Below are 12,657 nucleotides of genomic sequence, written 5' to 3'. Positions count from 1 at the left end.
GAACAGATGGGTTCAGGAGATCGTTCGATCTGGTTACAAGATCGAGTTTCTCTCTCGGCCGGAGAGCAGATTTTTTCCCTCAAATCTTCAACTGTCTCCAGAGCGTTTGCAGGACCTGCACCTGGCGGTGCGGGACCTGAGGGCTCAGGGAGTGGTGGTTCCGGTGCCTCATCGGGACAGATTTCGGGGGTTTTATTCCAATCTGTTCACCGTGCCCAGAAAGGAGGGCAAGGTTCGTCCAATTCTGGACTTGAAGGCTCTGAACCGCTCTGTGCGGGTTCGCGAGTTCCGCATGGAATCCCTGCGGTCGGTGGTGGCTGCCCTGGTTCCGGGGGAATTCATGGCCTCCATCGATTTGAAGGATGCGTATCTTCACATCCCCATTTTCGAGGGTCACCAGAGGTTCCTTCGATTTGCCATTGCGGAGGATCACTACCAGTTCGTGGCGTTGCCTTTTGGTCTCGCCTCGGCTTCGCGGGTCTTCACCAAGGTTCTGGCATTATTGAGGGCCCAGGGCATTTCTGTCCTGGGGTATCTGGACGACATTCTGGTTCGGTCTGCGACCAGCCAGGGTCTGGAGAAGGACCTGTCTGTCACGATGCAAACTCTGCAGGAGTTTGGTTGGACGATAAATTTTCCAAAGTCGACACTGAGTCCGTCGGTTCGTCTTCCCTACCTGGGAATGATTCTGGACTCGGTGCAGGCGAAGGTCTTCCTGCCGGAAGACAAACTCAGAACTCTTCAGGAGGAAGTCAGGTCCCTCAGGGACGTTCCGCACTCGTCTCTGCGGACATGCATGAGATGTCTGGGATTGATGGTCTCGGCCTTCGAGGCGATTCCCTTCGCCCAGTTTCACACGCGGGGTCTCCAAGCGGAGATCCTGTCCAGGTGGGACGGGCGACCTCAATCCCTGGATCTTCAAATCTCGTTGAGTCATCGCACCAGAAGAAACCTTCTGTGGTGGCTCCAGTCCCCGATGGTGTCCGGGGGCAAGTCGTTTCGTCCTGTCTCGTGGACGGTGATCACCACGGATGCCAGCCTGTCGGGCTGGGGTGGTGTTCTGGGCGTTCTATCCGCCCAGGGAACTTGGTCGGAGGGGGAGTCTTCCCTTCCGATCAACATTCTGGAATTGCGTGCGATAAGTCTCTGTCTTCATCGCTGGACGGACCGGCTGCAGGGCTGCCCGGTTCGGGTGCAGACGGACAATGCCACGGCGGTGGCCTACATCAACCACCAAGGGGGCACCAGGAGTGCCCGAGCGGCTCGAGAAGTGGCCGACATTCTGTCTTGGGCCGAGACTCATGTCCCGGCAATAACGGCGGTTCACATTCCGGGGGTGGAGAACTGGCAGGCGGACTATCTGAGTCGCCAGACCCTGGATCAGGGGGAATGGTCTCTCCACCCGGCTGTCTTCCAGATGTTGTGCGCGAAGTGGGGTCTTCCAGATGTGGACCTGTTCGCGTCTCGTCTCAACAACAAGGTGAAAAGGTTCGTGGCAAGGACGCGCGACCCTCGGGCAGACGCGTCGGACGCGTTAGTGGCCCCGTGGCATCAGTACAGGCTGATGTACGCGTTTCCACCGATTCAGTTGCTGTCCAGGTTCCTTCGCAGGTTACACTCGGAACGCAGCACGGTGATTCTTGTGGCACCGGACTGGCCTCGCCGGTCCTGGTACGCAGACCTTGTGAATCTGGCGGTCGACGCCCCGTGGCGTCTGCCTCTTCGAGACGATCTACTGTCTCAAGGACCGATATACCATCCTGCTTTACAGTCGCTGGCTTTGACGGCCTGGCTGTTGAGACCGAGGTCCTGAAGGAGAGGGGTCTCTCTCCGGAGGTCGTTCATACTTTGATCAACGCGAGGAAGTCTTCCTCGGGGAAGGTTTATTGCCGTACTTGGAAGGCCTATTTTGCCTGGTGTGAGTCCAGGGGGTTTTCACCCTGCACGTACTCTGTTTCCCGTGTGCTATCTTTCCTTCAAACGGGTGTTGATCAGCGTTTGGCGCTGGCTACGATAAAGGGTCAGGTGTCTGCACTGGCCGTTCTGTTTCAACGTCCCGTGGCTTCCAACTCCTTGGTTGGCACTTTTGTTCAGGGTGTGCGGCATCTGGTTCCTCCTAGGAGGGATCCTTTGCCTCCTTGGGACTTGAATCTCGTTCTGTCTGTGTTGCAACGTACTCCTTTTGAACAGATCAGGGAGATCTCGTTGTCTATGTTGTCCAAAAAGGTCGCCTTTTTGGTGGCGATCACTTCGGCTCGCAGAGTGTCGGAGCTGGCAGCTTTGTCCTGCAAGTCTCCGTACCTGGTTGTTCATTTGGATGAGGTGGTCTTGCGACCTAATCCTTCTTTTCTTCCGAAACGAGTTTCGGAATTCCATCTTAATGAGGATATTGTCTTACCCTGCTGTGCGCGAAGCCTAAACATCCAAAGGAGGTGAGATTGCATTCTCTGGATGTTGTTCGGGCGATAAGGGTTTACCTTAAATCGACTGAGTCTTTTCGAAAGACGGACTCCTTGTTTGTTCTTCCAGAGGGTCCTCGGAAGGGCATGGCGGCTTCGGCCTCTACCATCGCCAAATGGATCAGGCAGACCATTGAACAGGCCTATGCTTTGCAGGGGAAGGTTCCCCCTGTACCTGTGAAGGCGCACTCTACTAGATCTTTGAGTGCGTCTTGGGCCTGTCGTCATGGGGCTTCTGTAGCCCAGGTGTGTAAGGCGGCGACCTGGTCGACCGTACACACGTTCACAAGATTCTACAAAGTAGATGTTCAGGCATCGGCGGATGCTTCCTTTGGCCGCAAGGTTCTTAGTGCGGCAATTCCCTAGGGTCCCTTGTTGGGGACCTCTGGCTGTTGGGATAAGTTTTGTATCCCCTGGTTTTTTTGTCTTTTCCTGGGTTGTTGCTCCTGTTGAGCACTTGTTTTTTCCTGTTGCCCAGCTGGTTTCCTTCCTTTGGTAAGGTTCCTTTCTTTGATGCGGAGACTGCGTTGCCTTTTCGGCGCGGATGCGTTTCCCACCCCTCATGTTTGCACTGCTTTGGGACGTCCCCATATGTGACGAATATGAAGAGGCGGCGACTGTCGGAGGACGTAAGAGAAAACGGAATTTTTGTAAAATCTTACCTGTAAAATTCCTTTCTCTGAGTCCTCCGACAGTCGCCGCCCCCGCCCCTCTTTTGGGGTTTGGTTGTATACTCTACTGCTATTCCACTAAAACTGAGATATGGTTGCAGGAAGTAGGAGGGTATTGACTGAGGGGACCACCCCTTGAGGGTGGGATATGTTAAAAGCTTTAATGTTAACATATTCTGTTGCCTAGCTACTCCTTCGGAGCAAAGTCTAATACCCCCATATGTGACGAATATGAAGAGGCGGCGACTGTCGGAGGACTCAGAGAAAGGAATTTTACAGGTAAGATTTTACAAAAATTCCGTTTTCTTGCTGCCTAGTTTAGAAGTAGGACCTAGGTTCCCTGCTGGGACTTCGGTCTCAGTTTTTATTTTCTTTTGAACATGTTTGTTTATTTCTCTTTACTCACTATCACTAGCTAGTGTCAGGGGGATCCTCCTGGTGAACTACAAGCTACAGCCGGGCTGGGGTTTCGCACTGGATAATCTAGATCCTTATGGTCTCCCAGCCTGGCCACCGAGCTTGCACAGTTTGTGGTCTGCCCAGGCCTCGACATAGCCCCAGTGGATGGGGATGATCCTGCCAGCGGATGCTTCGCCAGGATGCATCCACCTGGAACGCCCTGAGTCACAGCTTACCCCTTCTGGCTGGCAGCACCCCCACTTAGGGTGGGAGGCGAGCTGTTTCGGAGCGGAGCCCCCTGGTCCATGCTATGTGAGTGATGCTACATCCCCCGTGTCCCTGAGACAGACCTCTGAGGGGGAGATGGGGCCCACTCCTGGGGATTACAGGGCTGTGTCTCTCTGGAAGATCCCCCAGGCCTGTCAGGACAGGTCCTGCCCTCCCCGCTCCTGCTGGGGGAGATATAGCGGCGTCTGACGCCTGGGGTGGGGGGTATGTAAGCGGTTACCTTGTCCTGGGGGGTCCTTTTAGGTTTAGGATTCCCGTGAGGGCTTCATTCCTGGTTTTCATGGGGGCTTGGCGCCGTTTTCAGCTGCCATTTTAGGTGTGGGCATTGGCCGCTTCAGTGTATAGGCAGCGGCCATTTTCCCTTAACCTCCTGAGTGCTTGGCGCCGTTTTTCGGCCGCCATTTTAAGTGTAGGCAAAGGCCGCGCTGTATGGGCGGTGGCCATTTTCCCTTGTTTTTTTATTTGCAACCATTTTGTTGTAGCTTTTAGGCTACACAAGCTGGCTCGGCCTCTGGTGATGTTTGGTCACTTCCTCCCAGACTATTCACATGCTGGAAGACTGACTGCAGAGCGGCTGCTTCTCAGGGTGCAGGTAGTAAGGGGATCTTTGGTCCTTTGGGCATTCCTCGAACACACTTAGCTCCTGTCAGGACACGGTAAAACATTAAAGGGGGACTCCGGCTTTAGTGCGGTGTAGCTGTGTGAACCGCGATTGCAATTTAAAGGGGCAGTGTACTCTTTTTTTTTTTTTTTTTTCTCTGCTACGAAGATGGCTTCCCATGGTGAGAATTTCCCCTCTGATTTTATTTGTGCATCCGGACCATCCGATCACTATCTCTGGTGTCGGTTTCTGCAGCCTTAGAAACTCTGGCGTCAAAGGTGGATCTTGTGATGAAACAAGTCTCTACCAACAAACGGCCCATGCCCTCTCAGTCCTCTGATTCAGAGCCTGATGTGGTTGCCACGGACAACACCTTCCCTGAGGGATCCCTTTCCTCGCAGTCAGATGGTGAGGCGGATGAGTCCTCCTCGCCTGCAGCGCGGGAACGCGCTCTGGTGGAAGCATTGATTCGTTCTGTAAAGGAAACATTGCAATTCGATGATCAGCCCACACAGTCAGGAAAGCGGGTTGTCTTCGGCTCACGCAAAGCCCAGAAGTTGGGCATGGTTTTTCCTTGTCCCAAGGATTTTCACGATATTGTGAATGAGCAATGGCGGCACATAAAACACATGCTGGTGGTTCCCAAGCGCTTTCAGCCTTTGCAGCAAGGTGCACATGGAAGGGCATTGTGCATCACAAACAAAGGATTTCCCAGCACACTGGGTGTGAGTGTCAGCGCTGCTGTTAGTGACCAAAATATAATAAATAATTTGATAAACAATCCTCTAAAATAATATGTGTTATAAAGTGCTCAGTGCAAACTGTGCAAATGTATATTCATATGTCCCTAAATATAAATGTCCTTATGAATATCCATTTCAGGCTTCAAACATAAAGATATAAAACTGTAATTTTTTGTGAAGAATCAACAACAAGTGGGACACAATCATGAAGTGGAACAAATTTTATTGGATATTTCAAACTTTAACAAATAAAAAACTGAAAAATTGGACGTGCAAAATTATTCAGCCCCTTTACCTTCAGTGCAGCAAACTCTCTCCAGAAGTACAGTGAGGATCTCTGAATAATCCAATCTAAATGACTAATGATGATAACGTAATCAAGCCTCCGTATAAATGCACCTGCACTGTGATAGTCTCAGAGGTCCGTTTAAAGCGCAGAGAGCATCATGAAGAACAAGGAACACACCAGGCAGGTCCGAGATACTGTTGTGGAGAAGTTTAAAGCCGGATTTGGATACAAAAAGATTTCCCAAGCTTTAAACATCCCAAGGAGCACTGTGGAAGCAATAATATTGAAATGGAAGGAGTATCGGACCACTGCAAATCTACGAAGACCTGGCCGTCCCTCTAAACTTTCAGCTCATACAAGGAGAAGACTGATCAGAGATGCAGCCAAGAGGCCCATCATCACTCTGGATGAACTGCAGAGATCTACAGCTGAGGTGGGAGACTCTGTCCATAGGACAACAATCAGTCCTGCACAAATCTGGCCTTTATGGAAGAGTGGTAAGAAGAAAGCCATTTCTTAAAGATATCCATAAAAAGTGTCGTTTAAAGTTTGCCACAAGCCACATGGGAGACACACCAAACATGTGGAAGAAGGTGCTCTGGTCAGATGAAACCAAAATCGAATATTTTGGCAACAATGCAAAACGTTATGTTTGGCGTAAAAGCAACACAGCTCATCACCCTGAACACACCATCCCCACTGTCTAACATGGTGGTGGCAGCATCATGGTTTGGGCCTGCTTTTCTTCAGCAGGGACAGGGAAGATGGTTAAAATTGATGGGAAGATGGATGGAGCCAAATACAGGACCATTCTGGAAGAAAACCTGATGGAGTCTGCAAAAGACCTAAGACTGGGACGGAGATTTGTCTTCCAACAAGACAATGATCCAAAACATAAAGCAAAATCTACAATGGAATGGTTCACAAATAAACATATCCAGGTGTTAGAATGGCCAAGTCAAAGTCAGACCTGAATCCAATTGAGAATCTGTGGAAAGAACTGAAAACTGCTGTTCACAAACACTCTCTATCCAACCTCACTGAGCTCGAGCTGTTTTGCAAGGAGGAATGGGCAAAAATTTCAATCTCTCGAGGTGCAGAACTGATGAGACATACCCCAAGCGACTTACAGCTGTAATCGCAGCAAAAGGTGGCGCTACAAAGTATTAACTTAATGGGGCTGAATAATTTTGCACGCCCAATTTTTCGGTTTTTTATTTGTTAAAAAAGTTTGAAATATCCAATAATTTTCATTCCACTTAATGATTGTGTCCCACTTGTTGATTCTTCACAAAAAATTACAGTTTTATATCTTTATGTTTGAAGCCTGAAATGTGGCAAAAGGTCGAAAAGTTCAAGGGGGCTGAATACTTTCGCAAGGCACTGTATTTAGGGACATATGAATATACGTTTGCACTGAGCACTTTATAACACACATTATTTTAGAGGATTGTTTATCAAATTATTTATATTTCGGTCACTAACAGCAGTGCTGACACTCACACCCAGCACTTTCAAGGCACACACACCTTAATTGCAAGCAGCAGCTGTTCACATTATTAAATATTTGTAAGGATAATCAATACTGAGCGCTTGGAATTTTCTTTTTGCGCAGAGCAGCCCGCATCCTCCTCTTCTCGGGTACCTCATTGCTGCTTCTGGTCCCTCCCTCCTGTCGAGTGCCCCCACAGCAAGCAGCTTGCTATGGGGGCACTCGAGCCAAGCTGCAGCTCTGTGTGTCCTTTTAGACCCAGAATAGCCATTTGGCCCTGTCCCCTCTCTCTCCTGAATGGCTAACTGACTTTGACAGTAGTGGGAGCCAATGGCACCGCTGCTGTGTCTCAGCCAATCAGGATGAGGAGTCCCGGGTGGCCGAGGGACTCGTAAGTATTAGGGGTGCTGCTACACACAGAAGCTTTTTATCTTAATGCATAGAACTTATTAAGATAAAAAATCTTCTTGCTGCAAAATCCTCCCAACCCTCCCTTTACTTACGTGAGCCTAATCCGATCAAGTGATGTACACAAAAGCAGCGGCTCTTGCCGATCTCTCCCTCCTCCCGGGGAAAATTGATAGCAGCGGGAGCCGTTGGAGCACCGGGGGGCTCTAGAAGAAGACAATCAGGGTTGCTCTGTGCAAAACCATTTCTTAGAGCAGGTAAGTATACCATGGTATTTTCATAAAAAAAAAAAAAAAAAATTAAGATTTAATGTTGCTTTAACTGTTAAAAAACATGCGCCAGGACAATAGACCTGTTTTAAATATTTGGTGAATGTCACATTGATTATCATTTTTTCCTTTACAAATAGTGCACCCATGAAGCATTTTGCTTTGACTCTTGCTATTTGAAATTCTGTACAATGATTTAAAAAAAATAAATAAATAAAAAAGGGCAGTGTGTACGGACGGGATCAGTCACTATGTTAATGCTTTTTGTTACTTCAGCTATGGTAACAGATAGTGTAGTGTATTGAGGGGGGGGGGGGGGTCGTTTATTGTTGTTGGGTTTTCTTTTTTTAGTAAACTTTTCAAAAGCAGCCCGGAGTTTCACCTTTAAGCCCCCGTTCACATAGGGGCGACCTTCGTTTGGCGACCTCCGAGATCGCGGTGCGAGCAGCGCGCCGCGACCTCGGAGTGGCCACCACGGACTTCATAACATTGAAGTCTATGGCGGTCGCCTCCTGGTCGCCCCAAAGAAGCTCCGGACCCTTTTTCTAGGTCGGAGCGACTTGTGTCGCTCCTATTAGAACGGGTCCGCAGCTTCCCTATGGAAGGCGACCTGTGAGGCGACCAGGTCGCCTCTATGTGAACGGGGGCTTAATGCTGAAACGTTACAAATTTTTAAGCACAAATAACACATTGGGGTTGATAAACTAAAATTGGAGAGTACAAAATATGGTGCAGCTCTTTAAAATCAGCTTGCGGGTTTTTTTTGTCAAAGCTTAAAGCTGAGTTAGTCGTTTTTTGGTTTATTAAGTCAGCAGCTACAAAAAGCGTAGCTGCTGACTTTTAATAAACACACGCTCACCTGTCCCACGATCCAGCGATGCGCCTGCTTGAAGCCTCAGTTCTCTCCCTGGCGCCAGCATCACAAGTGTGGGCACCTGGCTGTGACAGCTTGCGCTTTCTTAGTGGGCTGGCAATCTTCTAGGTCCTGTGATGTGTTCCAGAAGATTGCAGGGAGGGAGGGAAGAGGAGAACTTCCTAGGTGGCTCGAGCGGAAGTAGGAAGCGGGTACCTGTCAAAACTAGGTACCCGCTCCCCCCAAAAAAAGACATGCCTAATGTGGCATGTAAGGGGGTGAGGAGTACTAAAAGCAAAAGTTCCACTTTTGGTTGGAACTCCACTTTAAAGGATAAATTCACCTTTGGGAAAATGTTATATGTTCCACCCGTTTTTAGGGTGCAACATGTAACGTTGCCACTGCTGTAGCCTCTGCTCATTGTCCCTGTGGCAGCAGTACGGTAGAAGTTCCCCCTACTACCTGTCACTTTGAAAACCAAGCTCTGTGTATGAATGCACTTCAAGTCCCGACATCCTTTGTGGCTGTGGGCCTGTAGTTTTCAACGAGCTATCACAGTGCTGTGACCGCTCTGGTAGTTCATTGATTCTTTGATTCTTCCCGTCAGAATGTATTTGCTTCCTTGTGCGAGGTACAAGAAGTAGGTACACTGACAGGTCTGCAGGAGACCTACATGGCATCAGCGATCTTCTTATCGCTGATGCAATGCTTTACAGGCTTCTGCAACAAAAAAATAATAAATGCACATGTTTTTTTTATACCTTCAAAATAATTTACATTTATTTACTTAAAAGTGAACTTGGCCTTTAATTGAACAAGCTAAAGAAGCTGATTGGCTACCCATGCACAGCTGCACCATATTTTGCGCACTCCAGTATTAGTAAATCAACTCCACTGTGTCTTAGAAAATACTGACAAATTTGGAAATCAAAGCTGTGACTTTTACTCTAAGCATTATCTGTTAAGAAAAACTAAGTTGCACATCACATCTCTGAATGGGAGTTTAGACTGTAAGTACTTGTGTTCGTTTTCAGATCATCAGAAAGGTGGATAAACAGACAGCATTGTTAGATGCAGACGATCCAGTTTCCCAGCTCCATAAATGTGCATTCTACCTGAAGGATACAGAGAGAATGTACTTGTGCCTTTCTCAGGAACGAATAATCCAGTTTCAAGTAAGTTTTATTTATACTGATGCTTTTCTGACTTTGGTGTACCACAAAGTTGCTTGGGTAGGCTTTACTTTATTTAATTTGTGCTAGATAAAAATGCTTCACTAACAAGGAACTAGGATGTTTATTTCAACTGTAATATCTTTTCATTTTGATAGTCTAATAATATTCATTATACATTTAATGATATGATCATTCAATAGAGCAAATATTTTTGATAAAAGAATTGTACTTTAAAGAAATTAGTTGCACTAAATCAGTAATTCAAACCACAGTCTCCTTTTTAGAGAAACTGAATCTGTCGGTCTTGGCAGAAAATTGGCAAGTTTAAATCCGTATTTTCCATTTTGTTATACTGCCCCCTACAGGAGTAGGACACTAGGCAGAAAATAATTCTTGTTACACCCATGGGGGTAGTCTCAGGGGGTATACTACCTCTCTTTGCTACAGCCACGCAGTTTTTTTTCTCCGGAGTAAGGACCTAGTTCCTGGCTGGGATCTTTGCTCCTGGCAAAATTTTTTAGACAGAAAATGTTTTCCTCCTGGATTTTTTCCTGTGAGATCTACAATCAACTGCCAGACTGGGCGACAGGCTGGATAATCTACCATTTTGTTGTAGCCTGTGTGTTTCTATACACAGCGATCATTTTTGTGTAGTCTAGCGGACATTTTGTTTTTGTTTGCCATTGGAAATAGCGGCAGCCAGGACAGTGGAGCCCTGTGGGTGGCGATTTCGGCTGTGGGAGCCCCTCCCCATCCCCTGGTGCTGACTCCTGAATCCTTTTACTTCCTAAACACCGCACATGTAGTGCAGATTCTCCTGGTGGCTGCAGGTGCCTGTTTGTGGGTGGTGAGTCTGGTGGGGTCCTCTCCTTCTCTGCTGAGGATCGCTTGGTGCCTTGTGCCTGGCGACCAGGTGGTGCTGCCAGCACGGTGGGGGTTGTCCCTTAATAACTTTTTGTGGGGTCCCCCTGGTGACTCATGGAGTCTTTGGAGCATGTTTCCCCACCCAATCTCCTCTCTGAGGCTGCGGGCCCTCTGGTTCCCAACCATCCATCCATGCACTGACGGCTGTCCTGGAGTCCCCTGTGTCCTGGGTGGAGTCCCCTGTGTCCTGGGTGGAGTCCCCTGTGTCCTGGGTGGAGGTGGCTTGTGGGCGATGGGCTAGCAAAAAGCACCCCCTGCCTTTCCTTGCCTCATCTGTCTTATCGGATCCTGAATCTAATTCGGCTCCCATGGACATGGGTCACCCTGCTGGGTCTGCAACCATGTTCCTGGAAAACTGATGGTGAGTATGATTCCTTCATGTCTGCGACCGCGCATGAAAATGCGCAGGTGGATGCACTGATTGTTTCTGTGCATGAGACCCTGAAGACGGACGCAGCTGAAGCTGCGATGGAGGGCGCAGGTGCCCTTTGGCACTCACAAGCTATCCAAAGCGGCAAAGGTGTTTCCTTTTGCCACCTATTTTGACAGAATTGTCGCTAAAGAGTGGGGACGACCAAAGCGTCCCCGTGGGGTCCCTAAGCGCTTTACTAGTTGTTACCCCTATGAGGAGTCCTTTCTTAAGAAGTGGACCGTGCCACCGGTGGTGGACCCTCCGGTTTCCAGATTAAACAAGGCAACCATGATTCCAGTTAGTCCACGGCCATTAAGGATCCGGCTGACCAGAAGACGGAGGCTGTGGCCCGCACTATGTACACTCTGGCTGTGTCGGGCCGGTATTCACCATTGCCCTAGTGTCGCAAATTCTGACCTAGTGGGCTAAGCTCCTACACCGTGATGTGGAGGGTTAACCACTCCCACCTGGCTTTGCCAAGCTGGCGCACCAGCTGGTCCAGGGCCTGCATTTTATCTGCAATGCCTCTTTGGATGCAGCTCCCCTGATAGCTCGCCTCTCTGTTTTGACAGTAGTCCTTCAGCGTGTCTTTTGGCTCAAGTGCTGGTCTGCAGATCGGACTTCAAAAAAGGCCTTTACTGATCTTCCTTTTCAAGGAGATCACCTGTTTGGAGCTACCCTGGATGACATCATTAAAGGTCTCACAAGGGGAAAGAGTACCTTTCTTCTGGGGGCTACTAAGGGCAAGGAACCTCATTGTAGACATGGGCCTTCCTTCTCAGCTCATAAAGTTTTTTTTGTCCCTCAGGGTCAACTGACAAGAGCTCGAAGCCTTTCAGGGCCTCTTCTGAAGGATCCAAACAAACCTGGCCTGGCAAGCCAAGATGGAGCTTCTCCAGACCCGTGGACAAGGCTCCTTCTGCTTGAATCTAGAAATCTGAATGCACCCATGCTTAGGAGTGAAACAATATAGTGTAACAACTGCTGCTGCTGATGACAAAGGTTTGTTCCTTTAAAGATAAATAAGTGAGGCATCAGCGCTGCTTAACTACATACTGTATTTCCCCGAAAATAAGCTTGGGTCTTATATTAATTTTGGCACCAAAAGACACAGTAGGGCTTATTTTCGAGGTAGGTCTTATGTGTAATGTGCTGTCTTATCCCCCTTCCTGCCTGTCGGGAATCCCCTGTGTGAACCTAGTTTAGGGTTTGTAAAATCCTAGAATCCACTTTGACTGTGTTATATAATGTCCAGTGTTTCTATAATCTAATAGTGTGAAATACCTTCGGTACATCGCCGCTCAGCTAATCTCCCGCTCTGCTTTCCTCTCCTTCTCTTCTCATAGCTGTCACTAGGGGATCTCAGCCCCTCCCTTCAGAGCGGGTCACAGAAGCGCCAAGCATTATATTATAATAGTGTGAAATACCTTCGGTACATTGCCGTTCGGCGCTCCGCTGATTTCCCACTGCTCTTCCTTCTCTTCCCCTTGCTGACAGCTGAGGGTCACAGAAGCACCGAGCATTATATTATAATAGTGTGAAATACCTTCGGTACAGCGGCGCTCAGCTGATTTCCTGCTACTCTTCCTTCTCTTCCCCCCCGCTGACAGCTGGGGGTCATGGAAGCGCAGAGCGGCGCTGTAACAAAGGTATTTCACACTATTTTATAATATA

The 12,657-nt window shown here is 48.6% G+C and overlaps 1 protein-coding gene across 2 annotated transcripts in view; it reads left to right on the top strand.

The window, feature by feature from the left end:
* Positions 1 to 12,657, top strand: part of RBPJ (recombination signal binding protein for immunoglobulin kappa J region) — a 207,218-nt gene that overhangs the window by 179,310 nt on the left and 15,251 nt on the right. For both annotated transcript variants that reach the window (XM_082267946.1, XM_082267947.1), the window contains exon 8: positions 9,507 to 9,647. In XM_082267946.1, coding sequence (XP_082124072.1) covers positions 9,507 to 9,647 — 141 coding nt within the window. The remainder of the gene's footprint in view (positions 1 to 9,506; positions 9,648 to 12,657) is intronic.

Source organism: Pelophylax lessonae, assembly GCF_965119305.1.
Source record: "Pelophylax lessonae genome assembly, chromosome: 1".
Lineage (NCBI taxonomy): Eukaryota > Metazoa > Chordata > Amphibia > Anura > Ranidae > Pelophylax > Pelophylax lessonae.
Note: the sequence above shows the minus strand (reverse complement) of the source record. Positions and strands in the feature narration are given on the sequence as shown.